At 52.3% G+C, this 27,742-nt stretch overlaps 4 protein-coding genes across 5 annotated transcripts; 3 read left to right on the plus strand and 1 right to left on the minus strand.

Annotated features, from left to right (window-relative positions):
- Window positions 1-435: 435 nt before the first annotated feature.
- Window positions 436-11,750, plus strand: LOC309581310 (ATP-dependent RNA helicase DDX19B). Of its 2 annotated transcripts, none has more exons than XM_082295855.1 (12): window positions 436-562; window positions 1,498-1,546; window positions 1,918-1,971; window positions 2,848-2,983; window positions 4,785-4,877; window positions 5,465-5,567; window positions 6,111-6,225; window positions 6,382-6,559; window positions 6,945-7,182; window positions 8,553-8,715; window positions 9,310-9,501; window positions 9,923-11,750. In XM_082295855.1, the coding sequence occupies exons 1-12, from the start codon at window positions 506-508 to the stop codon at window positions 9,982-9,984; spliced, it is 1,440 nt and encodes a 479-aa protein (XP_082151981.1). In that variant the 5' UTR covers window positions 436-505; the 3' UTR covers window positions 9,985-11,750. The 2 variants fall into 2 exon arrangements, with proteins under 2 accessions (XP_082151981.1, XP_082151982.1); XM_082295856.1 differs by lacking the exon at window positions 436-562 and adding an exon at window positions 2,155-2,320 and having other exon boundaries at window positions 1,511-1,546.
- Window positions 11,751-13,935: 2,185 nt separating this feature from the next.
- On the minus strand, window positions 13,936-14,790 carry UBXN10 (UBX domain protein 10; the record flags this gene model as incomplete). The annotated part of the gene is made up of 1 exon (XM_082295879.1): window positions 13,936-14,790. One exon carries the CDS (start codon window positions 14,788-14,790, stop codon window positions 13,936-13,938), a length of 855 nt encoding a protein of 284 aa, XP_082152005.1.
- A 7,737-nt stretch (window positions 14,791-22,527) lies between these two features.
- Window positions 22,528-24,162, plus strand: LOC309581179 (phospholipase A2, membrane associated-like; the record flags this gene model as incomplete). Its single annotated transcript, XM_082295631.1, has 4 exons — window positions 22,528-22,564; window positions 23,287-23,431; window positions 23,664-23,770; window positions 24,017-24,162. 4 exons carry the CDS (start codon window positions 22,528-22,530, stop codon window positions 24,160-24,162), a joined length of 435 nt encoding a protein of 144 aa, XP_082151757.1.
- A 2,415-nt stretch (window positions 24,163-26,577) lies between these two features.
- LOC309581144 (phospholipase A2, membrane associated-like) lies at window positions 26,578-27,460 on the plus strand (the record flags this gene model as incomplete). Its single annotated transcript, XM_082295589.1, is given in 4 exon segments — window positions 26,578-26,617; window positions 26,887-27,031; window positions 27,142-27,253; window positions 27,257-27,460. Coding segments are annotated over 4 exon segments (501 nt in total).
- Between the last annotated feature and the right edge of the window lie 282 nt (window positions 27,461-27,742).

Here is a 27,742-nt window from a genome sequence, read left to right on the forward strand (position 1 = left end):
CCCCCAGGGAGGCCCAGGTCACACAGGGGACTGAGCCCCACATCCTGTGAGACACAGGCTGACCCCCAGACCCCCACATCATACTGGGGTCTGATCTCAGAATGCCCCACAGCATTCAGGGTACCAGGGCCCCAACTGCAGGCCCCCTCAACATAGAGGGGACCTGATTGCCCAGCCGCACGCCACAGAGTGCTCACAGCCCCACAGAGCACACAGGGCTCACAGCCTCACCCCACACAGGGCTCACAGCCCCACACAGGGCTCACGGCCTCACACAGGGCTCACCCCACACCGTGTCCACCTCCCCCCCACCTCAGACACCCCCGATCTCACCCCTCAGCCCCCCCATCCCCTCTCTCCGTCGCCCCCGGAACGCGCTGCCCCCGGAACGCCGGTGCGCGGCCGCGGTTCGCGGGTCCGGGCGGTGGCGGGGCGGTGCCGCGGGCGCGCAGGCGCCGCTCCCGCCCGGCGCCATCGCGGCTGCTGCGGCCACCCCGGGCCGGCCATGGCCACCGACTCGTGGGCCCTGGCCGTGGACGAGCAGGAGGCGGCGGCCGAGTCGGTGAGTTCGCGCCGGGGCCCGCGGGGGCTCGGGAGGGCCCGGCCCGGCCCGGCCCGGTCCAGCGGCTCGGGGTCCCCCGGGCCGCGCGGCCCCCGCCGCCTCCTCACAGGAAACAGCGATCGGGGAAACCCTTTTTCGCCCCGTTTTCTGCCGTGGGGATGGGGAGGGCCCGGGGTATCGAGTTGTCCCTGGGCTTGGGCTCTTCTTTTATAAGCAAAAACCCCATTTAATTTTTTTTTTACTTACCATTATTTTTTCAGTTTCTTCGCCTTCATCCATTTATTGCATATCCAAAGGGCAGAGACGTCCCTGCCGTCCCCCTCACTCTCCATCCAGACACTGCACCGCTTCAGGCACTCACCCAGCCTCAGCTCTGTCTTCCAGCATCCAAAAAAATTTCTGTCGTATTTCTTTAATGAAAAGATGCAACTCTGTGTCTCAAAAGAATTTTTTTCTATTTTTTCTGAGCTGCTCAACCACTGTGCTTGGGCACAGAACCCTTACTGGGCCCCTGGATATGGGGAAGACCCTCGGGGTTGCTCTCCCTGTACATCTCAGGTGGTGAAACAAACTCATCCTGGGGCAGCTTGTGCTGGCCAGGACTGTGCATGGATCCCGTTTGCATCCTGGAATGCTGATTTTCTCCCATTTTCCATCAGCAGAACTATTAGGGAATGGAGGCTATAGGATAGAAAACAAGCCCTTCTCTGTGTTGTTCTTACAGCTTATAAAAACTTGTATTTGTGTTAAAACTCTTGCTTAGAAATAGTTGTATTAAAACTCTTGAAATCAAGTTCCTCTTGTGTCTTCATCCCTTCCAGCTGAGCAGGGTTTGTGCAGTACTTTATAAATCCAAAGCTTAGGTTTTCCTGGCTGGAATTAGAATATAGGGAGCCTTTGAATTTCTCTGATCTTGTGTTTTTCCTCATTTCTAGCTGAGCACTTTACACCTGAAGGATGAAAAAACCAAACCAGATGCCAATGGTGAGTTCCAGCTGCTCAGATGGGGTTGGAAAAGTTGGAAAGGGTGGAATGTTCCCCCTGTGGAGTTCAGAGCGCTGCTGACAAAGTAAATTCCTGATAAATCATGAAATTCCAGAAGAGCTGAGACTAAGCAGCAGCACAGACTAAATATTGTGGTGTCTTCAGGGAGCTGTGTGAGCAGAATCCATTGGTGGGGTTGCTAAACTCCACTTGGAGCCTGGGTTTCCTCTGCACAGCAATGGAGCAGGGCAGTTCTCCTCAGGAAAATGAGCTGTTTTGTAGCTTTTCCCACGGTATTCCAAAGCTCTGGGGGTGTGGGCTGTCCCTGAGGCCTGACCTCACCTGTGCCCCCCAAAACTGTTCCAATTCAGGTGCCGTTGTCAAGGCAGATGACAATGTGGAGAAGACGGAGGATGAGGAGAAGGGTAAGTGCCTTCCTGAAAAAAGCTTTGGCAAGGAAATGAATTTAATATAATTATTAATTGTGATTATATTGATTTAATATATGCTTAAAGTAAGTCTGCCTTATGTCTCAGGACCGCTGATCTTGTATCCTGCCCCAAGGACTTAATTGTAAGACATGTCCTTCCTCCATAATACTTTTAAAGGCATTGTGTCCTGTAATAACTTGGGAGACTCCTGGATTAGAGTGGAGAGAAATAAGGGGATAGCAGTATCCTCAAGGCAGGACTGGATACAGGAGCAATTGGATAACCTGGAGCTGGGATTGCTGTAGCAACCAACAAGTTGCGTTTATGCAGTGGCTGTTCAGAGGTGGGTAACGGCTCAAAATCTTTCAGAAGGTGGTTTTAGGGAGCAGATCTAGTAGCAAAACCCCAGAGTGCAGCAGTTTAACCTTGTTTGGATCTCCCTTATCCTCAGCCCTTGTGTTTCAGCTCTGGAATCTTTTAAAGTACCATTTATCCTCAAAATTTCCTTAAAAATAAAACCCTAAGAGGTGTGTGCCCACATGTCAGAGTGAGGCTCGAGGTGGCCTTACACTGTCCCAGGTAGATGCTAAAGCTAAAATAATCTTAAATAAGCAGAAATCTGGATCTGTTAAAGGCCCCCTTAGAACAGTGCTCATTTGGTTTGTCTTCCTGGGTATTAAAAGGGGGAATCTCTGGGATCTCTTGATGTCTCATCCAGGAAGTTTGGGCTCTTCAAGCCATTACACTCTAATGAAGAATTTCAGTATTTGGACGGATTTTGTCCCTTTTAACTGGCTCAGGAGTTCAGTGGGAGCAAGACCTGGAGCAGGCTGTGACTGATGGATTTATGTTTTCCACCTCCTTTCCTAGAGGACAGAGCTGCCCAGTCCTTACTGAACAAGCTGATCCGCAGTAACCTGGTTGACACCACAAATCAGGTGGAGGTGCTGCAGAGGGACCCCACATCACCCCTCTACTCCGTCAAGTCTTTCGAGGAGCTGCGCCTGTAAGTGCCTGCTGGGATGAGGCAGAACCTTCTCTGCGTGGAGCTGTTAAATCCTGGGATCAGATACATTAAATAGGCTCCCTTATAACTGTATTTTTCAGTTTGTTGTGGGCAGCCTTATTAGTAAACTCTGGAAGAGCAGTTCTACTAAAACTACCAGAGCAGGTGTGAGTTTGGAGCCCATCAGGTAGTTGGAACCTTTCCTCACGTCCTGAAAAATTCCCTGGTTGCATAGGAGACACCACTCAAAAGTACATGGGTTTGTGTTTCAGGTTACTGCCAAGGTGTCATTAATAAATGAGTATCATTTGTATTATTTAAATGCAAGGAGAGTTGGTTTATCTGGGTGCCTGGTGGGGGTTTCCATCTGAAACAACAGCAGTGACAGCACAAAGGGAAAAGCTTATCTTTTCCAGCAATACTGGATTTATGTACTGGAGAGACCAGTCTTTTCTGACTTCTTTCCCACTGGAAACCTTTACCAGTGCAGCTTTCAAGTGATGATAAGTATATTTAAGGCATGACAGATGGATATATTTTGAAGAGTGTGTCCTGTTGGGACTGTTGTGCTCACATTGATCTCAGGTTTGTTGCTCTACAAGCTCTACAGGGAAATGGGAGCTAAGGAGCATTCTCCCTCTGAAATGTCAGGATGTTTTGCTTTGTTGGTGTTAGTGGTTGAACGTCTACAAAAAGAAGCTGAGGTCCTGCAGTGCCTGTTAGACTAATTCCTGTGTTTCGAAAGGCAAACAATCCCAGGGAGTTAATGACAGGGACAGCCAGCCTAATTGAGTCTTCATTTTGTTATGACTCGGGGTATCCTTGGCAACTGGTGCAGAGTTGGGCTTTGTGTGTCCTTGCTTGGAGCAGCACAAGGTTACGTTTTCAAAGAGCTTTTGTTCCAGCCATCGTTGGAAAGTAATACAGGATTTTTGCAAAAGCCCATTGGGCTGAATAGGAAGTTACTGCAGTGGGAAATGCAGGCAGGAGACCTGTAACCTGCTTTGAAAGGAGAGCCCTTCTGAGAGCACTCCCAGCCTCCAGGGAGCACTCGGGGGTCATCAGCTGAGAGTTTCCAGCACCATAACCTGGATTTCGGTTGTTCTGGGGTCTCCTTGTCTACACAAGTGTCTGCTGAGAGTAGAAAGCTCCCTCAAGAGAAAGCAGTAGATGAGAGTTTGCTGGCCAGCAGTGTCACCATGCAGTTCTGGGTGTGAGGGCTGGCTTGCACCCACGGATCACAAGGTGTAGTCACAGCAAACTGAGCTAATTTACCTGAGCATTTACCTGAGCCAGCTTCGCTCAGTTGTATTACAGAATCCACATGACTTCCTGAAGTCCTTGCAATGATCTCATGATCCCTTCATCCTGTTCCTCACATACTGAGATCACTTTGTCCTGTGTTTGAGTCATCGAGGAGTGATAATTTTGGCACCAAGCTTAGGTATGGCTGAGGAAATGGGATTGGCCTAAAGGACAGGATTAATGCTTTCTGCTCTGGGATTCCTGGATTGTCTGAAAAGCTGCTTTGAACAAGCAGTGCTGGCCTTAGACACAGGCTTTGCCCTCGACCTGGGACAGGCAGGCTGACTTACTAAATCCAGGGGATTTTCCAAAGCTTCCTGTCCAAACTTCTGCTGTCACTTGTGCTTCCAGATGCTGACCATAGTTGTTTCACAGGTGGGATTGTAGCAGGGACAGCTCTAGGCCATCTTCTCAAGGGTTTTTCTCACATTTTTTTTACACAAATGAAAACTAAATGGACTTTAATAGGTCTCAATATAAAAAATTCTCTTTTCAGGAAACCACAGCTCCTGCAAGGAGTCTATGCCATGGGCTTCAACAGACCATCTAAGATCCAAGAGAATGCCCTGCCCATGATGCTTGCTGAACCGTACGTACACATTCTTCCTACTCCCTACCAGAATAGAAGGATTTGAAAGGTTCAGTGTGCTGCTCCTGAATTTTGGGTGGGAGGAGGGTGATGGAGAAACTCTTGGGGTATGGAGAAAGGGTTCCCATGCCACGGTGTTTCTGTGGTTATTAACTGTGTGTCAACAGCCCTGGATTCATCCTTTTCCTAGGGCTGGTACTGAACATGCAGTGCTGTGCTGTTTGGGAGGGCATTCCCATTTTCCTCATTAGTTTGGGAAGAAATAATAGGAAATAGCTCAGAAATCCCAGGTTGGTGGGAGTAGCTGAGGTGCTGGGTTTCCTCTCCACAACCCTGAGCTGGAATGTGTGCGATACTGAGACGCTGGGGAAGACTGAAATGGGAAATACTGAGAGATAACCACAGTTCTGCTTCCAAATCTTCATAATTGAGACACGCTGAAGGGGAGCGTTGGGCAGGAGGTAATTCCTGCCCCATGGAGCATAGCTGGTCAAGTTGGCCATGGATCCAGAGCAGGGGTAAATGTGACAGGATTCAAATGCCACCGTGGTGCTTCACCCTCTGAGGTGTGCCTGCTGTGCCCCCAGCCCGCAGAACCTCATCGCACAGTCGCAGTCCGGTACTGGCAAGACAGCTGCCTTCGTCCTGGCCATGCTCAGCAGGGTTGAGCCTGGGAACAAGTATCCACAGGTAAAGTTTGTGGGATGTGGCTGGTTCGGGGCGTTCCGTGGTGGTGCAGTGCCATCTAGTGAAGAGCCTGAGCTGCTGGGAGGCCTTCAGATGTAAATTCATGGCTTGATGGGGCCATGGCGTTATTTCTTTAAACTCTTTAAAGGGAATGGAGGTTTGGGGGTTTATCAAAATGCCTTCAGTGCAAAAGATGTGGATTGTGCTTAAAGCTTGTTCCTGTCAGTCCTTCCCATGCATCACACAGGATGCCGTTGCTCTGTGAGGAGTTAAATCTTTCTGGGAGGACTTAAATCAGAGAAATAGTGCAGCCTGAAGGGGGTTGGATAAGTGGGTTTGGGGTGGAAGAGGTTAACTGTGACAACAGAGCCGACAATGCCCAGAAGGGACTTTTTAAATCCAATTTCCTCATGGAATGGTTGAGAAACTGTTCAGCCACTTGCCTGTTCATCTTGAAGAAAACTTCAACAAGGATTTTAAAAAGCAGGTATGATAGTGTTGTCCTGGATGTTGATCATCTCACTCATTATCCTTCTGTTTCTCCAGTGTTTGTGCCTTTCCCCAACATACGAGCTGGCACTTCAAACAGGGAAAGTGATTGAACAGATGGGAAACTTCTACCCGGAGCTGAAACTTGCGTACGCTGTCCGAGGCAACAAATGTGAGTAAGGGGAAACATTGCAAACAGGAATGAGAGAATGAGACTCCTCAGGTGCACCAGAACAGCCAGGTGGTGAAATAGCTGGGTCAGAGAGGGCCAGAGCATGTCCCTGCCTGCACAGCCACCCTAGAGCAGCCCTTCCTTCTGTCTCGGCAGTGGAGAGGGGGCAGAAGATCTCGGAGCAGATCGTAATCGGCACACCCGGCACCGTGCTGGACTGGTGTTCCAAACTGAAATTCATCGATCCCAAGAAGATCAAGGTGTTTGTGCTGGATGAGGCGGATGTGATGATCGCGACCCAGGGCCACCAGGACCAGAGCATCCGCATCCAGAGGTACGGACCGGTGCCACAGGGACGGCGGGGCTGCACTCGGGACCTGTGTCCTCACCGATGAAGCAACAAGATTTAAATGACAGATCAGCTCTAGTCCTGGTGGTTAATAGAGGCACAATGTGAGGGGATGACAAGCAGTTTCATTTCCTTACAGAATAAAAATCCTGTCCCTGGAGTAGGGTTTATTTCTTTTTAAGAAGGCAAATGTGGATGCCTGTGGTCCATGAGGGAGCGATCCTGGGTGGGTAAGATTGGTATTAGTCTTTCCAGCCACTGAAATAACTGGTTCCAGGATTATGGTTCTCCTTTGCCCGTAGCATGAATTCCATCATGCTGGGAGATGACAGTGTTGTGTGAGAACCCTCCCTATTTCCCTTTCTTTCAGAATGCTTCCCAGGGACTGCCAGATGCTCCTGTTCTCAGCTACTTTTGAGGATTCTGTGTGGAAGTTTGCTCAAAAAGTTGTTCCTGACCCAAACATTATCAAACTGAAGCGCGAGGAGGAGACCCTGGACACCATCAAGCAGTATTACGTTCTGTGCAATAACAGAGATGAGAAGTTCCGGGCCCTCTGTAACATCTACGGCGCCATCACCATCGCCCAGGCCATGATCTTCTGCCACGTGAGTGCTTCCAGGGAACATCAGTCCTAGTGACCCCCTCTGTGTCTGCTAGTGCCAAAACCAAGCCAGAAAGTGAGAACAAAATTGCCCTTTGTGGCTTCTCTGGCTCCGTCTTGGATTGAAATCCTGAAAGCCATGTTAGCGCTGGCTGGTTTGATTCTCTGGGTTTGTCCATCCAGGAGGCAGCATTGGACTTTTGTGTTCCTGAATGGTCACTGTTATCCCTGAAGTCCTCTGAAGCAAAAGATCAGAGTAATGCACATTTTTCCAAAACTCTGAACTACTGAAAAAAAAAGTGGGGTTGGAAAATGGGTGGAAATAGGGCAGAATGAGGGATTGGGAAGTCTTTTGCTTCTGTAGCTGATACAGAGCTGTTCCTGGGACTCCATTTCCCTCAGGTAATTGAGGATACACCTCTGGGATCTCACTGTGAATCACACTGACTTTGTTTTCTTTTTCTGGAAGCCACCATAATAACTTTTAGGGAAAAATCAGTGCTGACAGCACAGAACAGCCAGGCAAAGTGAGACAGACAGGATGAAAGTGTTTGGAATCTGCTGCAGCAGTTTGCTTTTAGGCTGTGTCACGACATAATTGGAGCTCAAAAAACTGTATCGTAATTGGGAACTGTTTAATGCAAGGCTGTGCAGAGCCTCTGTGGGATTTCACAGCTACGTTCAGGTCTGACCCTGCCGTTTTCCAAGATGAGTAGTTGTGGTTTTGTGACAATTTTCAGGAGTTTTCAGTGTACATGTGTAATGTCAGTCTCCAGCAGGGTGAAATCAAAGGAGCAGAGCACGAAGAAAACATGTCCTTTATTAATCAAGGGCTCCTGTGGTGGCAGAGGTGTATTGTCCTCCTTCTGATACAGTTTGTAACGGGGACAAAAACTGAGCAGCCACTGAGCTTCCAGTGGGCCCCCAGAGAGGTTTATTGCTGCTTTCCAGCATTAAAACCCCCTCCCAAATGTGGGGCTGGCTGTGTGTTTATTACCGCAGGCCTGGGCCCTAGGGTATATCACCGTGTCCCACAGCCATAGGGAGGAGGAGGAGAGAACATCCAGCAGGCAGGAATTGTGCAGCAAGATTGATTTATTTAATTATTTTACAAACTCTTTTATACTTTTTTCTTCATAGTCTAATTGGACAAAGGATCAGCCACCCCTTGGGGTGATTGGCTAAAATCCTAAGACATCCATTGTCAAAATATTTTTCTACTGTACTATAAACAAGATTTTTCAAGGTTGCAGGTGGTTTGGTTGTTTACATAACTCTGCTACCTCTTCTGTGAGAGAGAAGAGTCTCTCACAGACTTGGAAAATAGCAAGAAAATCCTTGCTAGCAGCATTTTTGTATCTACATGTGTTCCAGACTCGGAAGACAGCGGGGTGGCTGGCGGCAGAGCTGTCCAGGGAGGGCCATCAGGTGGCATTGCTCAGCGGGGAGATGATGGTGGAGCAGAGAGCTGCCGTGATCGAGCGCTTCCGAGAGGGCAAGGAGAAGGTGCTGGTGACCACAAACGTCTGTGCCAGAGGTAGGACACAGCAGACCAGGGCCAGGGGAGGGCTGGAAGCAGCACTCCCTAAGATAACACACACCCCTGGCCAGCTTGGAGGGAGAATTCGCCTCCTCAGGGGTTCCAGTTGGGAGAAATTGGTGTCCTTACACTGTGTGCCTGTGGACAAACACAGGATTCCTTGTTGGTTTCCTGCTGCTTGAGATGGACAAGTCCATCCTGTGAGAATCTGGCACCAAGCCTGCCTTGCCCTAGCTGACCTTCAGGGTTTGCAGTGAGCAGGTGCCCAAGTACGGAAAACTGAAAACAGCAAAATCCAGTTCACTGTCCCAGTAGGAATTTGTGGTGTAATTTGACATCCTAGACAGTTAAGACAGGATCCTACTTGGAAAAAACAAGTGGTCTTTAGAGCTTTGCAGAGGAAGAGTGTTTCCAAAATACCTAAGTGCCTTTGGCTGTTTCAGTGGGATTCTCTAACAGCTCGACAGGTTTTATTTCCAAGTACCCTGTAGGAATATTGTGGAAAAGCTCCATTTCAGAGTCTGAGGAGGCTGTTCCTACGCTAAAAGGATTTAAGTGAAGTTGTGTAACCCGATGCTTTCTTTTTGTCAGGGATCGATGTAGAGCAGGTCTCTGTTGTTATCAATTTTGACCTTCCTGTGGACAAGGATGGAAATCCAGATAACGAGACCTACCTGCACCGGATCGGCCGCACCGGCCGCTTTGGCAAGCGAGGGCTGGCCATTAACATGGTGGACAGCAAGCACAGCATGAACATTCTCAACAGAATCCAGGAACATTTCAGTACGTACCCTCAGGCTTTCTTCTTTCTCTAAGCTGCTGAATTGCTGCAGAATTGGACTCGGTGGATGCTGAGCAGGGCTGAGGGGTGTTTGTGGAGCCTTAAGCGGGTGGCAGAGGAGCACAGCAGGTGTGTTTGGTGTAGTGTCACTTGGGATTGTGACCTGCTGCCTGTGACAGGAGCAGAATAAATCAGGCTGTGTTTGCTGGCTGCCTGGGTAGTCCTTGGAAGTGGATGTTCCAGGGGTGGGTAACACTGGAGTACCCAGAGGGGCCTTTGCTAAAAGGAAACAGTTTTAATTTGTGTTTTTAAAACCTGACTGAACATTCCCTGATAAAGCAGAACTGACGTCCAGCTGGGGAGAGCAGTGTTCCCTTCTCTGCTCAGTGTTACAAAATCTGACTTATTTCTCTTCTTCCCCAGACAAAAAGATAAACAAATTGGATACTGACGACTTGGATGAAATTGAGAAGATAAATAACTGAAATAGCTGCTGGAACTGGTGTGTGCCCTGCTGTGGAAGCTCTCCCACTACAATTGGATCAGCGTTTGGATTGGCACAGCCTCTCGGCTCGTCCCGAAAAGGACTCTTCAAGATATGAGTACACAAAAATTACCTCATTTTCAAAATTGCAGTTGGACTTCAAATTGTGCAACTATGGGGAGAAAGAGGAAATGTTTACAGAAGCTTTTAACATTTCTTAGTTTAGCCTTAAAATGGGATGATCTTTGGAATTCTGAGAAATACACTTGCCAAAAGAGAGGCAATAGGGAATTATCTAAAATTTTAAAAGAAAAAAAAAACATTCTTGCCTTTAATTGGAATAATGTGAATAATGTGCAGCATTAACCTGGTCAGTTTCAATTCAACAGCTGAACATATAATGGACATTAGGAAAGGAAAAAAAACCAAAACAAAAGCCGCAAACAAGGCAGCTGGGTTTTGGCTAAGTACTCAACTTGTACAAATTAGGATGTCATTCTCTTTGGCGCTCCCCTGAGCTCTTTAAGACTCATTTCTGGCTTCCTGATGGATTTGTCCTGCTTTTCCTTCCGTAAATTGTCCTGAGGATGTCTCCAGTAGCTCCTCCTCGCAGACACAGGTGCCGTGTTGCTTTTGCTGGGCAGTATTTTCTTTTCCTTTGTCCTGGATTTGTTGGGATGGCCGCTCTCTGTGACCTGGGTGGTGGTGACACTACAGAAGTTCATCCCAAGTGTTTAACCTGGCTACGGTGTGGGTGGGGGGGGGTGGGAGGGGCAGTATGAAAGGAACTGTACTAATGAACTGTCTGATTAAATTCACCTCTGTGAATTAAATTCACCATGTGATTAAATGCACCGTGCTGTGAAGCTCAGCATGGATAATGTACAGAGCTGTTGGGCTTCACCCATCAGATACAGGAATAAAAGAACAAAAAAAAAAATCATGATAGCCTGGATTGACCAAAAGAATTTACCCTTAAAACACTGAATTTACCTGTTACAGTATGTTTCAGTACCAGAGTTTTGAGTTAAATTGCTCAGCCAAATTGCAGGTGGGAAGTGCTCCATAGTGCAACCCTGTCCCAGGGTGTTCCATGGAAAAGGAAGGATTCACAACTCCTGGAGAAGGAAGGATGACACCTCCTGTGTGTTGGAACCACTCTGGTGCACACAGCTGGAAGCTGTGGGCTGCTCCCCCAGCCCAGTCTCCAGGAGAAGGAGGCTCCTGAACCAGAACTTGGGTGCACAGCTCTTTGTTGGGGGGAAATGGGACATGCGTGAGCAGCCATGGGCCTGCTACTCAGTGTGGGAATCATGTCAAAACAAATGTATAAATTGTAAATTTAAACTGAATTGTTTTCTTTGCAATTTTGGCCATCATATTCTGTTCAAAGACAGGAACATGGATCCTTTTACCAAGTAAAAAAAGGCTCATTTAAAATGTACCTAAAATTTTAGGAAATGTGCACCCTTTTATCAATTTGTATAAAGGCTTTAGTGAAGAAAAAAAAAAAACAGCTTAAAATTAAACTTTTTGTATTCTGGGGTGTATCTATTTTTATTCTGTTGGAATCCTATTTAAAGTGGCAGGTGAGTGAGTGCTTTCGTGTGGAGTGGAAGACTTGATTTAATCACCTACTTTCCTAGTACAGCTGAATGACCTGGTGACAGCAGAGTATTGGGTTGAATTGTCATGGAAGCTGCTGCTGGTCCTGTGTGCTGTTTCTAATGTACTTTTAATTGGAATTAAAGAACACATACTGAACAATCCCTGTGCTGACTTCTTGCTTGAATACTTTGTTGGTGTTTTTAAAAAGCCTCAGGTAAGGACGTTCCCAGCCAAAAGTCCTGGTAAGTTTTGTATTTATGACCTTCTCATCCTGTAACAGACTGAATTTTAATGCTGAAATTCTTAAAAGATTCCCACAAAGAAGGCCGTTAAATGATGCCACACAATAATGAGGTCAGATAAATGTTGTTCTTCCCCCCTGTGCTTCTTGTTCTGGACTTGGCAGAGTTGCTGCTAAAATCTTCCCAGAACAGTTGTGAAGGGAAGAGGAGGAGAACTGAGGGAGAAAAGAGGTGTTTTCCCTGTGCTGTGCTTGCCTAGATCAAGACTTGATACTTTTTGCCCATCTTTGGAGATGCTGTAGGCTTAGTGAGGTGATTAGAACCAAACTCATCCAGCTTTATCTTAGATATCCAGGAGGAACATCCTCCAGCAGGAGAAGTCCACTGTGAGCCAAGTTATTGAATTGTCTGACTCTTCTGTTCTTGCTCAGAGCCCCTGTGCTCTCACACCTGCCTGGTGGTCCCCAGCTTGTCTCTGATCCAGAGTGCTTCCTCCTTGGCTCCAATCTTGGATCCAGCACAGGATGCAGATACAAACAGGAAGATGGTGTGGAGGGCAGCTGACCATCCAAAGGCTGATTTGGGCAGCCCCTGAGCATTTGCCATCGAATTAAAGGTTTCTTAAGAGCAGGTGTGATGGATAAACCTCAGCTCACGTAAATCATCTGACGTTCAAGTTTCAGCCTAAAAGGTTTTATTTAACACAGGATGGAAACACTCTGAAACGTAGGAGTAACACAGTGCAGACAACAGGCAGAGAAAGGGAATTAACTACCTAACACTAAAGGAACATGGAAAATGGTCCCTTCTCCAATGAAATACTTTGTGGCTCTGCTGAAGGCGTCCATGTGTTTCGATATCTGGGACTGCTGCTGAGCGATTCCCATCACCGACAGCAGCAGGTACCACTGTTCCATCAGGCACTGCCTTTACAAAGCTGCTGGACCCTCAGCACTGATTTAGCATCAGGTTCCACACGTAGCCAGTGCCAGCATCAGCTTTCTGCTCCTGCGCTGAGTTGGTTTGGCAAGTTACGCTGAGCTTCAAAATAAATTGGGTTTGTCTCAAAACATTTAAACTCACTCATCTGTGTGGCAAGTGGTTCATACTTTAAGGAGATTAAAAATTACTGCCTTTGAAATGCCATTAGAAACTAGGAGATACATCTTGTTTTAGCACCAGCACACTGTGTTTGCCTAAACCTGCCAAGGCACCCAACCAGCCTTTTAATGATGGTTTAGTAAAAGATGGCTTACTCCTTGAGCCAGTTCCCAGTCAAATCCCATTAATACCTTACTTAAAAACTCCCAAAGCAGCACTTGCTTCTCGGACTAACTCGCTTCAGTGTAGAGGTGTTAAATGGAATTATCTGTAACATCCCTTAACGATCCATCTGTTCTTACCTACGGATCACATGAGCCGAATAAGAGAAGGAAAGCTACGGAGAAAATCCTGCTGCTCCTCAAGACAGCCAAAATAATAATTACTTGTTCTTAAAAAGATGATTTAGTCACAGTTAAGAGCTGGACTGAGGTTACCCAGAAAGACCTGAGCCCTCACAGGTATTTTACGATCACTGTTGCAATTTAATACTTCACAATAACCCATTAATGTGTCATTACTGTTATTTCCAGATGGTTTTGGGGTTTGATCGCCTTTTCAGTCTCTTGAGAAGATGTTTAGGATAATGAGAAGCTAGTGAAGGTGGTCCTGTAGCAAAACCAGTTCTGTTTCTACTTTCCCAAATGGTGCTTCTGCATTCAGAGAAGTGGTACCTTCCCAAAATATAGAAAAGGACAAGGGGAAAGGCCTTGGAAACTTGAGTTTTCAAAGAACATCAGCAACTTCAACAAACCAAAAAGGCTGAAGGTTGGTGGTGCTGAGGCAGAAATTTGTGATGGCACTTTGACTCAAGCTGCTCTGTATCAATCAGGTTTATGCATCTGAAATACTATTTCAAGACATAGCCATAACTCTGCTTCACAGGGATTTTGTGGGAGATGGAAGATAAAGAAGTAGGCACAAGAAGCATCAGACTCTCAGTTTTTTGGAAGCAGCAATGCACCCCACTGGGCAGAACAACCCAAGGCATCTCTGTGTGCCTAAAGATCTGCTGCATCGTGCTGCTCATCCTGTCGGATGCACAGCACGGACTTCTGGAGGATCCCACATTCCTGAAGGGACTTTGTAAGGTCAGAGAAGCTCCTCCGGGGCACCTCCATGGTTTCAACACTGCAGTGTTGGTAGCTGGCCAACAATTTCTGTCCTGCCACAGCAAGGACTGTCTGGAGACTATCAGAGGGTTTGAAGTGGTGCTCAAACCTCTGCCCAGAGGGAGACCGCACAGCGAGCAGCACGTGCGGCTCTTCCAGGCTTGCAGGGGGCATCCAAGGGCTCTCCTGCCTCGCTTGCTGTCCCCACTGCTCGGGGGCACAGTGCATGTGTGAGCTCCCCTCCGTGGGAATGTCACTTCCTGACAGTGTGCTGGCAGATCCCTGTTCTCCAGGAAGAGTCTTGATGCCTTCTGGAGCGTCCTCCTGCCCCTCACTCACTTCCAGCCGGTTGGTCCGTTCAGCCAGCGCTTCCACGGCGTCGCTCCCTGCGCCCTTCCGGACGATGGAGGGGAGCACCCGGTACTTGTTCAGGGACGAGGAGGTCTTCAAAGGCACTTGCTGCAGGAGCTTTGGGATTTTCTCAGGAGACACCTGGCTGGGTGGGAACGCCGGTTTTGTGAGTGATGCTCTCCGGCTGTTCACTAATTCCCGAGGAGAGGCTGCCGGCACGTGGCACGGACAGGCTTCCATGCCCTGAGGGTGGCCCATGCTTCGCCTCTGTCCCTTGGCAGATTTGGGCCTGGTGACGTGCATGGTGACAGCGCTGGCCCACGGCAGAGTGGCTGTGCCCAGAGGGAAGCAGAGCTGAGCTGGTGCCGAGTCCAGGAAAGCCGCTGTGGCCATCGCACCTGCGGGCCGGGAGCAGAGGGAAAAGTTACAGGAACTGGCCAGGAAGACTCTAGAAAGTTCAATCTCCCTGTGACTCCCACCTTGTGCTGCGTGTCAGGTCATAATAGAATAAATCTGGGGTATCACGGCGTGGGCACGCAGCAACCCTGTGGTGCAGTAAGGGCTGAGTCACAGAGGGTGGGAGATGTGTTATTTGTAGGGACTGGGTTTGGCAGGAACTGTGGAAAGTTGACCCAGAGCTTTGGGAGGTTGCGCCCTTAGCCACTGAATGTTCTTTCCTTTGATGGAAAGAACAATTCTTTTCTTCTGAAGCTGGAAACTCAGTGCAAACGGGAGATGAGTGAAGCTCCGAGCACAGCTCTGGCCTTTCCACTGTTCCTGCAGTGGCAGATTCAGTTCCCATTGTGGATTTTCGGATAAGACTGACTACACTTCATATTTTAGAGAGATCTCAAGACCACCGAGATTGAAAAACCCTGACTCAATACACAGAAACCTGTTCTGACTCTCCTGTGACCAAAAGCTGCTTAACAGTGAATGATTTACCTGAGGGAATGGCAGGAGCCCTGTCAGGGGGGTTTAGGTTGGATCTCAGGAAAGGTTCTTCCCCCAGAGGGTGCTGGGCACTGCCCAGGCTCCCCAGGGAATGGGCACAGCCCCGAGGCTGCCAGAGCTCCAGGAGCGTTTGGGCAGCGCTGCCAGGGATGCCCAGGGTGGGGCTGTTGGGGTGTCTGGGCAGGGCCAGGAGCTGGACTGGATGATCCTTGTGGGCCCTTTCCAGCTCAGAATATTCCGTGGTTCTGTGATAGAACCTCCACTGAGGAGGAAGCCACGATCTGCTGCATGTTCCCCAAAGGAAGCTGTGCTCGGAGCACTCGGCTATGCCAGGACAGGCAGCCCAGCCATGGGGTCACAAACTCACAACAACACTTTGGAGAAGTGCCACAGGGAACCTCATCTTCTGTTCCTGTGGGTTTCATGGCAGCATTTACTGAGGGGGGGAAAAAAAAGTCACCTTGGATTGCTTGGCATTCTCCAGAAATGACACAGTCACACTCAGCTGCTGTTTGTCACCCCAGCAGTGAGCGGGTTAATGCAAACCTCACCGAGGTCAGCAAAGCCAAGGGCAAAACCTTACAGCCTGGTTGGGCCAATCCCAGGCACACCTGGGTGGAGAAGGGATGAAGAGCAGCTCTGGGAGAACGACCTACAGAGCTGCCTCCAGATCAAGAGTCCCCAGCAAGGGAAGGACATGGAGCTGCTGGAGAGAGTCCAGAGGAGGCACCAGGATGATCAGAGGGATGAAGCAGCTCTGCTGGGAGGAAAGGTTGAGAGAACTGGGATTGTTCAGCCCGGAGAGAGAAGGCTCCAGGATGACCTAACTGTGGCCTTCCAGTACCTGAAGGCAGCTGACAGGAAAGATGGACAGAGACTTTTTCCAAGGGCTTGGAGTGCCAGGACAAAGGGGAATGGCTTTCCAATGACAGAGGGCAGGGTTAGATGGGATATTGGGAAGGAAACCTGTGAGGTTGGGGAGGCCCTGGCACAGGGTGCCCAGAGAAGTTGTGCCTGTCCCTGGATCCCTGGCAGTGTCCAAGGCCAGGCTGGATGGGGCTTGGAGCAGCCTGAGAGAGTGGAAGGAGACCCTGCCCATGGCAGGGGATGGAACAAGATGGGCTTTAGGCTCCCTTCGAACCCAACCCCTTCTGGGGTTCTATTCTAAATCAAACTAACAGAGGGAACAGCCCCTGTGGCGCTTTGCCAGCAATGTGTTTGTTACCTAACACCTGATTTCTCCTCCAGCTCAGCACGGCCAAGGCAGAGTCCCAGCACACCCTGCCCAGCCGCAGCTGACAGACCTGCCCGTCCCGAGCCTCCAGCGGAGCTGGACAGGGACACTCGCCCAGGTGACCCACCCCAGTTTCCCCGGAGCCTGTGGGAGGGACGGGGGCTGTGCCTTCCCTTTACTGCCGCTAACAAATGAACTCCAAGGCAACAACACGCTGAGGGAGAACTCCCAAGCACACGGGAGCACCTACAAATATCCCCAGTGACGCTGCCACTTCCAAGAACAAACCCCCAACCAACCAACCAACCTGGCAAAGCCCTGGTGAGACCCTCCACGAGTGTCTGTACCGCCCCAGCACGGTGTGAGAGAGGAGAGGCTGAAAACACGGGGTCTGCTGAGGGGTGGGATGGGGAACCGCAGCCACGGAGATGCCCCCAAAACGGTGACCCCAGGGCCTGGGAGGTGGGCACTTCCCACCCCCGACCTACAGCACGGGATCACAGGCTGGGTCAGGCTGGAAGGGACAATGGCAGCTCATCTGGGGCCACCTCCCTGCTCCAGCAGGGTCAGCCCAGAGCACAGCACACAGGATTCTGCCGATGGGTCCGGAACATCTCCAGTGAGGGACACTCCACACCCTCTCTGGGCAATGCATTCCAGGTGTTTAAAGAAGTTCTTCCTTATGTTCGGGTGGAACTTCCTGGACATCAGTCCCTGCCCGCTGCTCCTTGTCCTGTGAGGGCTGGCACAGCCCCAGGCAGAGCCCTCAGTGCCACAGCCTGGCCGGGGCCACAGCCGGGCCCCACGGCAGCAGCGCAGCCCCGCCGGCAGAGCCCGGCCCTCGAGCGCGGCTGCACAGACCCGGAGCCAGACCCCGGTCCCTCCCCCGGCCCCGGTCCTTCTCCCGGCCCCGGCCCCGGTCCCGGTCCCGCACCGGCCCCGCCGGCCCTCACCTGCCCCGCGCCCGCCGCACGACGCCGTTGCCGTGGCGACCGCGGCACTTCCGGGCGCGCGCGACGCCCCGCCCCGCCCCCCGGCGCGCGCGGGAACGGGAACGGGAACGGGAACGGGAACGGGAACGGGAACGGGAATGCATAGGAACAGGGACGGGAATGGGAACGGGGACGGGAATGCATAGGAACAGGGACGGGAACGGGAACGGGGACGGGAATGCATAGGAACAGGGACGGGAACGGGAACGGGGACGGGAATGCATAGGAACAGGGACAGGAACGGGAACGGGGACGGGAATGCATAGGAACAGGGACGGGAACGGGAACGGGGACGGGAATGCATAGGAACAGGGACGGGAACGGGAACGGGGACGGGAATGCATAGGAACAGGGACAGGAACGGGAACGGGGATGGGAATGCATAGGAACAGGGACGGGAATGGGAACGGGGACGGGAATGCATAGGAACAGGGACGGGAACGGGAACGGGGACGGGAATGCATAGGAACAGGGACGGGAACGGGAACGGGGACGGGAATGCATAGGAACAGGGACAGGAACGGGAACGGGGATGGGAATGCATAGGAACAGGGACGGGAACGGGAACGGGAACGGGAATGCATAGGAACAGGGACAGGAACGGGAACAGGGACGGGAATGCATAGGAACAGGGACGGGAATGGGAACGGGGACGGGAATGCATAGGAACAGGGACGGGAACGGGAACAGGGACGGGAATGCATAGGAACAGGGACGGGAACGGGAATGGAGGGGAACGGGAACGGGAACGGGAATGGAGGGGAAAGGGAATGGGAACGGGAACAGATGGGAACGGGAACGGGGACGGGAATGGAGGGGAACGGGAATGGATGGGAACGGGGACGGGGACAGGAATGGAGGGGAACGGGAACGGATGGGAACGGGAATGGAGGGGATGGGAACGGGAACGGGAATGGATGGGGACGGGAACGGGAACGGGGATGGAACGGGAATGGGGATGGGAATGGGAACGGGAACAGGGATGGGGACGGGAACGGGGATGGGGATGGGGACAGGGATGGGGACAGGGACAGGAACGGGGATGGGAACGGGAACGGGAATAGGAATGGATAGGAACGGGAATGGATGGGAACGGGGATGGATGGAAACAGGACGGGAACAGGAATGGATGGGAACGGGAACAGGATGGGAATGGATGGGAATAGGAATGGGAATGGGAATGGATGGGAACGGGAATGGGAATGGGAACGGGAATGGATGGGAATGGGAATGGGAATGGGAATGGGAATGGGAATGGGAATGGGAACGGGAATGGGAACGGGAATGGATGGGAACGGGAACGGGGATGGGAATGGATGGGAACGGAGATGGGAGCAGGCAGGGATGGGACAGCCAGGATGTCCCGGGGTGGATCCAGAGCTGGATCCAGGGCTGGGAACAGCTGGGATGTCCCGGGGTGGATACAGGGATGGGAACAACCAGGATGTTGCGGGGTGGATGGAACCAGGGCTGGGAACAGCTGGGATGTCCCAGTGTGGTCCCGGGGGACGTCCCCAGGCTCAGGGACAGCCGTGACCCGCTGTGAGCTCTGCACGGGGCCGTGACACGGCCTCGGGCCTCGGCATGGCACAGGAGCAGCCCCGTGACTTTGGGAAGGTTCCGGGGGCTCCGCCCACCACGAAGGGGGTGGCTCAGGGGGGAGCAGGGGTGGCTCAGGGGGGAGCAGGGGTGGCTCAGGGGGGAGCAGGGGATGGCTCGGGGGGAGCAGGAGTGGCTCAGGGGGGAGCAGGAGTGGCTCGGGGGGAGCAGGAGTGGCTCAGGGGGGAGCAGGAGTGGCTCAGGGGGGAGCAGGGGATGGCTGAGGGGGGAGCAGGAGTGGCTCAGGGGGGAGCAGGAGTGGCTCAGGGGGGAGCAGAGGTGGCTCAGGGGGGAGCAGGAGTGGCTCAGGGGGGAGCAGGGGATGGCTCAGGGGGGAGCAGGAGTGGCTCAGGGGGGAGCAGGGGTGGCTCAGGGGGGAGCAGGGGATGGCTGAGGGGGGAGCAGGGGGTGGCTCAGGGGGGAGCAGGAGTGGCTCAGGGGGGAGCAGGGGATGGCTGAGGGGGGAGCAAGGGGTGGCTCAGGGGGGAGCAGGAGTGGCTCAGGGGGGAGCAGGGGGTGGCTCCGGGGGGAGCAGGAGTGGCTCAGGGGGGAGCAGGGGATCGCTCAGGGGTCTCTCCCAAACTCCACCCGCGGGTGACTGTGGAACCCGGGGTGTCCCAGCCCTCCCGCAGGAATTCTCATTCCTCCAACCCACCCAAAGCAAAACCACAATGGTGTCACCCTGCTTAAATACCCAAATCTGGGGTTGAACCCCAGCGGTTTGAAACCAAGGCGTTACAGCTCGTCCTGAGCAAAGGCAGCAGGATGGGAGCACCAAGACAAGTTTAACCTCCCTGTGACATTATTCAGTGACCGCTGAATAAAACCAGACAAATAAACCCCAAACTCACGAATTGTGATGAAAACACCTTAAAAAATGACACTTCACCCACAAGATCACGCGGGGATCTAAAACAACTCTTGTGGGGGAGTTTGTGCTGGGAAAGCTGCAGCTGGGAGGGAGGGGGAGTCCTCCTGATCCCCCCGACTACAAATGATCCCTGAGTCAGTTTTCTTTCTGGGAACACCCCACAAAACACCGACCTTCCCATCTCTCCCCGTTAATCCCGTTCTAAACCCACTCCTACTTCAAGCCCCCACTAACAGATGCCCATCGAAGGCAGCAAGAAACAAGCAATAAATATCCACCATAAACTTGGGGTCCCCACCCTGCGGGGCGGCAGGATCAAGGCGAACCTGCGCACTGAAAATAAATAAAATAATTAGGGAAATAGTTTCCTATCAGCTCACCGCAGGCCAGGATGTAGCAACGCTGCTGGGAAAACAGGCTCGTTGCAGATCAAAGCATACGGGGTATTTACACCTCAATAGGGCCCTGAACAAACAGATGGGGGGGCGATACTCGGCTCTGCTTGCTCCATAGGAAGGCTGAAAAGTTCCACATTTCCAGTGGGATAATAACTTCCACAGGTGGTTTTTAAGCCCTCGAGTTTGTGGGTTAGTTAAAGACATGGTTTAGCTTTGTGTGGGTGCTCCCCTGAGATCCTCCACAGAGAGGGAGGGCCTAAAATGAGAGGATTCAGTTAAAACCATGTGTGGATCCCAAATCCATGTGATCCCAGCCCTTTGCTCTCCTTTTACATCTCTGGACAATGCTTTTCACACAGATTTGTCCAAACTCTACAGCAAAGCCCAAGATTTTCCCCCCAAATCCAAGGGTCTGCAACACCAAAGCAGGAGCAGCACAGATGATGACTACCACAGTGGGGAAAACCTTCTGCAATGGAAGCATTTTGTGGAGGAGGTGGGAAAGGGATTGATTAATTAATTATTAGGGATGCCATGGTTTTAAAAGTCAGGTGGGGAAAGCAGGGGCTGGGGTTGTCATTGTGGCATTTTGGAGTGGTTTCTTGTGCAGATGGCGAGTGGGGAGGCAGGTGAGAGGTTGCTGTCCATCCTTAACAGGCTTGGATAGGGATTTATTCCACTTGCAGCAGGAAATAAAAGGTTAGAGGGAAGGAAAACCCAGGGACAGACAGAGAGCTCTGCCACCTTGGAGGACAGCCAAGAGGTTGAAGTCCCTTCCATGTCAGCTTTGGTGGCCCTTGGGAATTTCAACAAAGGTTTCTCTTCTTGACTCCAGAGCAGTCATTTCAGTCATTTCTTCACAATTCCCAACCCGAATTCCCTTCCCCAGGAGTGTGGTAATCCCTGAGGGTGGGGCCCTGCATATCATCCGATACCCGCACTTGTGTCTGTGTTTGCTCTTGGCCCCACTGTTTCAAGGGAAAACAGCAGCTTTTGTTCCTTATCTCCTCTGGTTTTCTGCCTCCCCCGTGTCTCTGTGTCATGTTTGTCTTATGGTAATTAAATAAACTGTATTCCCAAAGCATTCCAAGTCGGGTTTCCATGACTTTTCCAGCCTTTGCTGCTGGTGGTTTAATTTCACAGACCCCTTGCCCCCTGGGCAGACAGGAAAACCTGAGGGCAGGACAGGAAAACTGCAGACCCAGGAACTGCAATCCTGGTGTTCACTCTCTCCCTTGCAATTTGGCAAGGCCAGATTTGGATGCAGCCATGGATTTGGGCAGGCAGTGGCAAGGAAGGAGCCAAGTGAAATCATCTTTGAGGCTTCAGGGAGTGAGTTGGCTAAACCAAGGCAACACTGAGCCCAAAGTGCTGCCTCTACACCTGGAACAAGGATTGAACGGCCTCTGAGGTGCCATCCTGGATGTAAATCCATCCCATCTCTCCAGCCACCAAATCCCATGGATTTTAAAACCATGGCCAAGGCCTTGACTGGCCTCACACAGGGATGGAGACAGCCTCGTGCCCAGGGATGAGCGAGGTGATGGACGGAGTGTTGGGGCTCCCTGCTGTGGGAAAACTCGTGGGTTTTGGGCAAGAGAAGGATGGGAATCTGCTCCCTGTTCCAGGAAAGCCCAGCTCGGAACGACACACGCCGTCAGCACAGATAGAGGAGGGGGTGGGCCTCGCAGACATATAAACCCACCCCGCTGAGCCGGTGGCGTTGGAGCTGCAAGTCCGGGTGGGGTAAGGAGAGGGGATTTCACTGCCCTGGTGCTCAGCAGGCAGCTCAGGGCACGGGGGGAGGGCTGCAGGTCCTGAGCTGCTCCACCAGCCCCAGGCAGGATGAGCCACCACGTCCCTGCCAGGCGCCACATCCCAAAACTGGGATAAAGAACCGTCGGGATTCACTCGGTGATGCCTTACAACGCTGTGTATCCACAGTGACACAAGTGTCGCCTGAGGCATTGCCCAGGTGCACCCAGCTGGCTCCTTGCCCCTCATGGGGGCACTGGAGGAGCCTCTGTCCTGCCCCCGGTTCATCGCCCGTCCTTGTTGTTCCCTCTCCAGGGCAGCCACAGGATGAGGAATCTCCTCCTTGCCGTGCTCCTGGCTTGTGGTAAGTGCCCTGCTGTCCCTGGCCAGGCCGGGATCCATGTACAAACCCCAAGTCTTTGTGAACAATTCAGGTTTTTTTAAATCTGGCAGTTTCTCTCTAGTGCTTTGTGTAGAACTGCTGCAATCCTGGAGGGCTTTGTGATGGGGAGGCTTTGGGATGCTGAGATCCGTATTTATTTTGGGAGGCCCTGGAGCCTGTTGTTACCTTTCCTGCCTGTGCCAAGCCCATGGCTGATCCTGGTGATGGGGGATTGCAGTTTGCAGCACGGCAGAGCCAGTCCAGAGGGCAAAATATCTCGTGCCAGACCAAATCCAGCGGCTGTAAAAGCCAGACTGTAAAAGCCAGACTGTAAAAGCCATCCTCCCTGTGAGGGTGGCCCTGGCACAGGCTGACCAGAGGAGCTGTGGCTGCCCCAGTCCCGGTAGTGTCCAAGGCCAGGTTGGACGGGGCTTGGAGCAGCCTGGGGTGGTGGAAGGTGTCCCTGCCCATGGCAGGGGGTGGAACAAGATGGGCTTTGAGGTTCCTTCCAACCCAAACCATTTCATGATCCTGTGATTCCATAATTCTGGAGGAGGGGGATAAAGCTTCTCATGGTTCAAGCCCTGAAAGTGCACATATCCAGCAATGCCAGAGAGCTTAACGCCCCTGCCGGTGCGAGGTGCAGGGAATGCCACCGGGCTCCCCGCTCTGCTCCGGCACGAGCCCATCCTGTGTCCCCGCAGGGCTGCTCCCGGCTGGCACCAGCGTCCTGGAGCTGGAGCGGATGATCAGGGTGGCCACGGGGAAGAGCGCCCTGCTGTCCTACAGCTGGTACGGCTGTTTCTGCGGCATCGGGGGCACCGGGACCCCCGTGGATCCCACTGACCGGTGAGTACCCAGAACAGCGTCACCGCTCCCAGCTTGGGGTCCCTAAAAGCCCCTCACTGGCAGCCTCCCAGCCCTGGGTGGGGTTTGCACCCTTCCCCAGCCAAGTCCCGCTGCTGCCTTGCCGCCTCCTCCTCCTCCTGGTCGCCTTAAATTCGAGGCTGGACTTCCCTCTGCCCTCCAGGTGTGGCGAGGGAGGGTTTGGGGGCCGCGGTTTGACGTGGGGTCCCCGCAGGTGCTGCCAAGCCCACGACTGCTGCTACAGGAGGCTGAGGGAGGGCAAGTGCAGCCCCCTGATCACCCCGTACAGCTTCTCCTCCACCGACGGGCACGTCACCTGCAGTGAGTACTGAGCGGGGAGTGCGGAGCAGCACTGCTCCCCGAGACACCCCATCCCCGGAGCAGGGCACACAGGAGAGCATCCCCTGCATGAATCCAGCCCCATTCCCGGCCGCCTGGGATAATTGAATGGGCATTGAGGATGTGGGCAGGTTGGGGAGGGCAAGCACGGGGACGCGCTGCTCTTTCCCCTTCCCCCGGTGTCTCCGGCCGGGAAAGCCGCCGCAGGGCTCCGTGTTCCCCCCGCAGGTGATGAGCAGAGCTGGTGCGAGAGAGAGACCTGCCTGTGTGACACCGCGGTGGCCTCGTGCTTCGCGAGCACCCTGCATTCCTACAACAATTCCTACCGCTTCTACTTCAAGCTCAAATGCCAAGGAAGCAGGCTGCAGTGCTGAGGAGGGGGAATCGGCACAGAGAGTCCCAGATTTTGGGACTGGTTGGTTTTTACCCCAGCGAGAAAGGCCTGGGTTGGGGGCTGAGAAAAGGCAGAGCCCCCGAGGCCCCCTGCGAGGTGCTGCTCAGAGTGAGAAGGGCACACACACCATGGATGGAGACCCACCAGTTCCTGGAAAGACACACCAGCTTCCTCTTTTTCGTCCCTTCTTCCTCTCTTGATTTCATTTCCCTGCAAAGATAATAAAGAGATACAATAAAAGGGATGCAAACTGGTTCTCCGTGGTGTTTTCCTGTAAGGGCTGCTGAGATTGAGACACTGCAACTGTGGCTGCCGAATTTGGGGAGCACTTCTGCATCCCACACCTCAGCCACAACATCTGCCTGACACCCCAGTATTTCCATGGTCCCCACAGGGCTGTAATTCACAGATCTGTCCTAATGTGAAGCACTAAGTTTGGGGAACAGGTTGCTCAGAGCAGCTGTGGCTGCCCCTCGGTCCCTGGAAGTGTCCAAGGCCAGGCTGGACGGGGCTTGGAGCAGCTGGGACAGTGGAAGGTGTCCCTGCCCATGGCAGGGGGTGGGTCTAAGGTCCCTCCCAACCCAAACCAATCTGGGATTCTGGGATTCTATGAATTTCTAATTCCTAGTTCAGAAGGCACATCCAGACAACTTTGTGAGGAACACTAACAAAACAAAACAGTCCCGGGAATACGAGAGGCTTCACATCACGATGGTTTTTAAGTTGTATATTATTTTTATGTTCCTCTGGTCCAGAGTCAGGACAACCTGAAGCACAGCTCAGCACAGGGAGAAGCTCACAGGAGTATCCCCAGTATCTTCTGGGATGTTTGGTCTCTGGCACGTGAGGATTTTACTCGGAACGACAGAACTGCTCTTTTATATCTATTTCCTGCTATAAACCATTCCATACACGGCATTTCATAGAAACACATTTTCTAATGCAAACACACTAAAAGCAGGAAAACAGCGTGAGTACATAAACGGATTGCAAGTGATTAATGAGGCAGTAATTAGCCCGAGGAGCATTAACGAGCTGTGGGCAATTCACATAAGCACAAAGCAAAGGACAAAGCAGAGCTGGAATCAGGGCTTGGCTGAAAACTTTGTCAGTGGAGGACAACAAAAAACTATTTTTCCAACACATAAGACAAAAGACACAGACAGATCACCTTCCTTCCTGAACATCCCTCCCAAATCAAAGCAGTCTGGGATTCCATGACTCTTGGACATAAGGGCTAAAGAGTAATCATCCACAGAGGAAGGAAGATTTCAAAGCCTTGACCACTTAGATGCGGCAAATGCTAATTCAGGAGGGCAGTTGATGATTGAATGGTTTCTGCTGAAGGGTGGAATGAGGGGGCGGAAAAACCACAAGGATAGAAATAAAGGGAAGCTGCACTTTCTCACCTCAGAACATTCATTTTGCTTCTCTGCTTTTTCATGGTGAGCAAGGGTGTAATCATCCAGTGTCTGCCCAGCCTCGTGTCTCTCGGAACTGCACGTTTAGAGATGCTTTCAGTGTTGCCCATAAACTTTTCCCAGAGAACTGATAAATCTCCCTGAACCACCTTACACCCCCTTGAAAGCCCCAAACCTGCTTCGTCCATGCCCAGCCTGAACCAGGGCTGCTCTTTTCCCCCCTGATGCGGCTCCTTGGTGCTGACAAGGGCACAGGAGAAGGCCCTTGGGCATCTCTGGCTGAGGCAGAGGGTGTTTGCTTCCTCCTTGGGCTGGAAGTGACGCTGCTTTTCCACCTCATCCCACGCAGCAGCCACCCCGTGCGTGGGGTACGGAGCCGGGGCGTTGGGGGATTTCTGACATTCCTCGAAAGGGGAAGGATGGCACCTTCCCCTTCACAGGAAAGCCCAGTCAGCGAGATTTGAGTCAAAGGAGCCCCAGGCAGATGGGAGCAAACTATATAAAGCAAGCCCACTTGGCTGCAGGGCACTGCAAGCCAGCAGGGCTTTCCCAAGGTAAGTGGGGAAGCAGGATCGGATGGAGGATTGCTTTTCCTTCTTTTCCTCCTCTAACCAGAAGCTGCGCTGCAAATGGGGGGCGAGTGCCATGCTGGGAAAGCAGGATTGAAGGAGATGCTGCCTGAGACGCCAGCCCAGAAGAAGAGCAGTGGGTGCAGCCCTCGAGGGCTGATCATCCCTCCAATTTTTCTGCCTTTCCCCTGATTTTTGCTTTTTTCCACCCCTCCACCATCTGATTCCCATCACTTCCCATCCCTGACTCTTTGTGCTGAAACAATGGGTGCATCCCTATGCCCCTCACCTCTCCTAGTCCCTGGAGAGAGGGAGCATCCCTGCTCCTGGATGAGGGAAAGAAAGAAGGTGGTGGTTGGTATCACAGGGAATGGTTTGGTTTCCTCTCACAGAGCTGTCAGAAGAATGAACTCTCTCCTCAGCCTCGCTGTGCTGTTTGTTTGGGGTAAGTGTCCTCTCTCAGTCCCAAGGTTCTCTGTGCAGTTACATTCATTGAAATTAGGACCAGGCTGGTGATTTCTTCACCTTTCCCCACCACCAGCTCTCCCAGACGTGCAACAACTCTCCTGCACCAAGCTGGGAACAAATTTCCTCTCTGTTGCATTATGATTTCTAAGACATCACCACCTAGGTGCCAATTTGGGGGCCGAAGAGATGGAGCTGCTGCTGGGGGGGCAGGGACTCAGCGTGATCTCCCTGATTTCCCCCCTCCAGGCTTGTCCCCAGCCCACGGGAGCCTCTTGCAGCTGCACCAGATGATCTCGGAGGCGACAGGGAAAAACGCTCTTCTGCATTACGGCTTCTACGGCTGCTACTGCGGCCTGGGGGGCAAGGGGCACCCCAAGGATGCCACAGACAGGTGAGAATCCACTTAAAAGCCCCCTGGCCGGACACGTTCTTGAATATTTTTCAGTTTGTGGGGTGAGGGGGAGAAAATTCCATCCCCTAAAGCTTTGATCTCCCGTGCAGATGCTGCCAGCTGCACGATACTTGCTACCAAAACCTCCTGAACTACCACTGCCATGCCAAGACACGGCTCTACCGCTACAGCTGGCACCATGACAGGCTCTCCTGCAGTGAGTAGGGCCCTGGAAAAGGGGGTGTCACATCCCCCCCGGCCCCCCCAAAGCCAGGGCTGACCCTGAGCTCCCCTCGTCCCGCAGGAAAGGGCTCCCAGTGCTCCTACTTGTCCTGTGAGTGCGACCGCAGCCTGGCGCTGTGCCTGAGGAGAAACGTCAGGAGCTACAGGAAACTCTACCAGTTCTACCCCAACAAGCTGTGCTGGTGATGGGAGCTGGGATGCGGGGCCGGAGCATGCGCGGGTCCGCGCCGGGATCGCCCTTCATCCCTGCCTGTGCTGACCACGCCAGAGCTGCTGTAAATTAAATCAACGCGGAAATAAACAATGTTCTTGTTCAACGTCCTCGCTCCTCTGGGAGCTGCTGCTGGGCAGGGAGAGAAATCCCCGTAAATAATCAACATCTTCCCAAAACTTTCCAAGAACTCCGTCTCGGCCCCTGCGTCACTCGAGGCTGCAGCCCACGGGGAGAGGGGGCTGGCCGGGGGGGAA

Source organism: Coloeus monedula, assembly GCF_965178545.1.
Source record: "Coloeus monedula genome assembly, chromosome: 22".
NCBI lineage: Eukaryota > Metazoa > Chordata > Aves > Passeriformes > Corvidae > Coloeus > Coloeus monedula.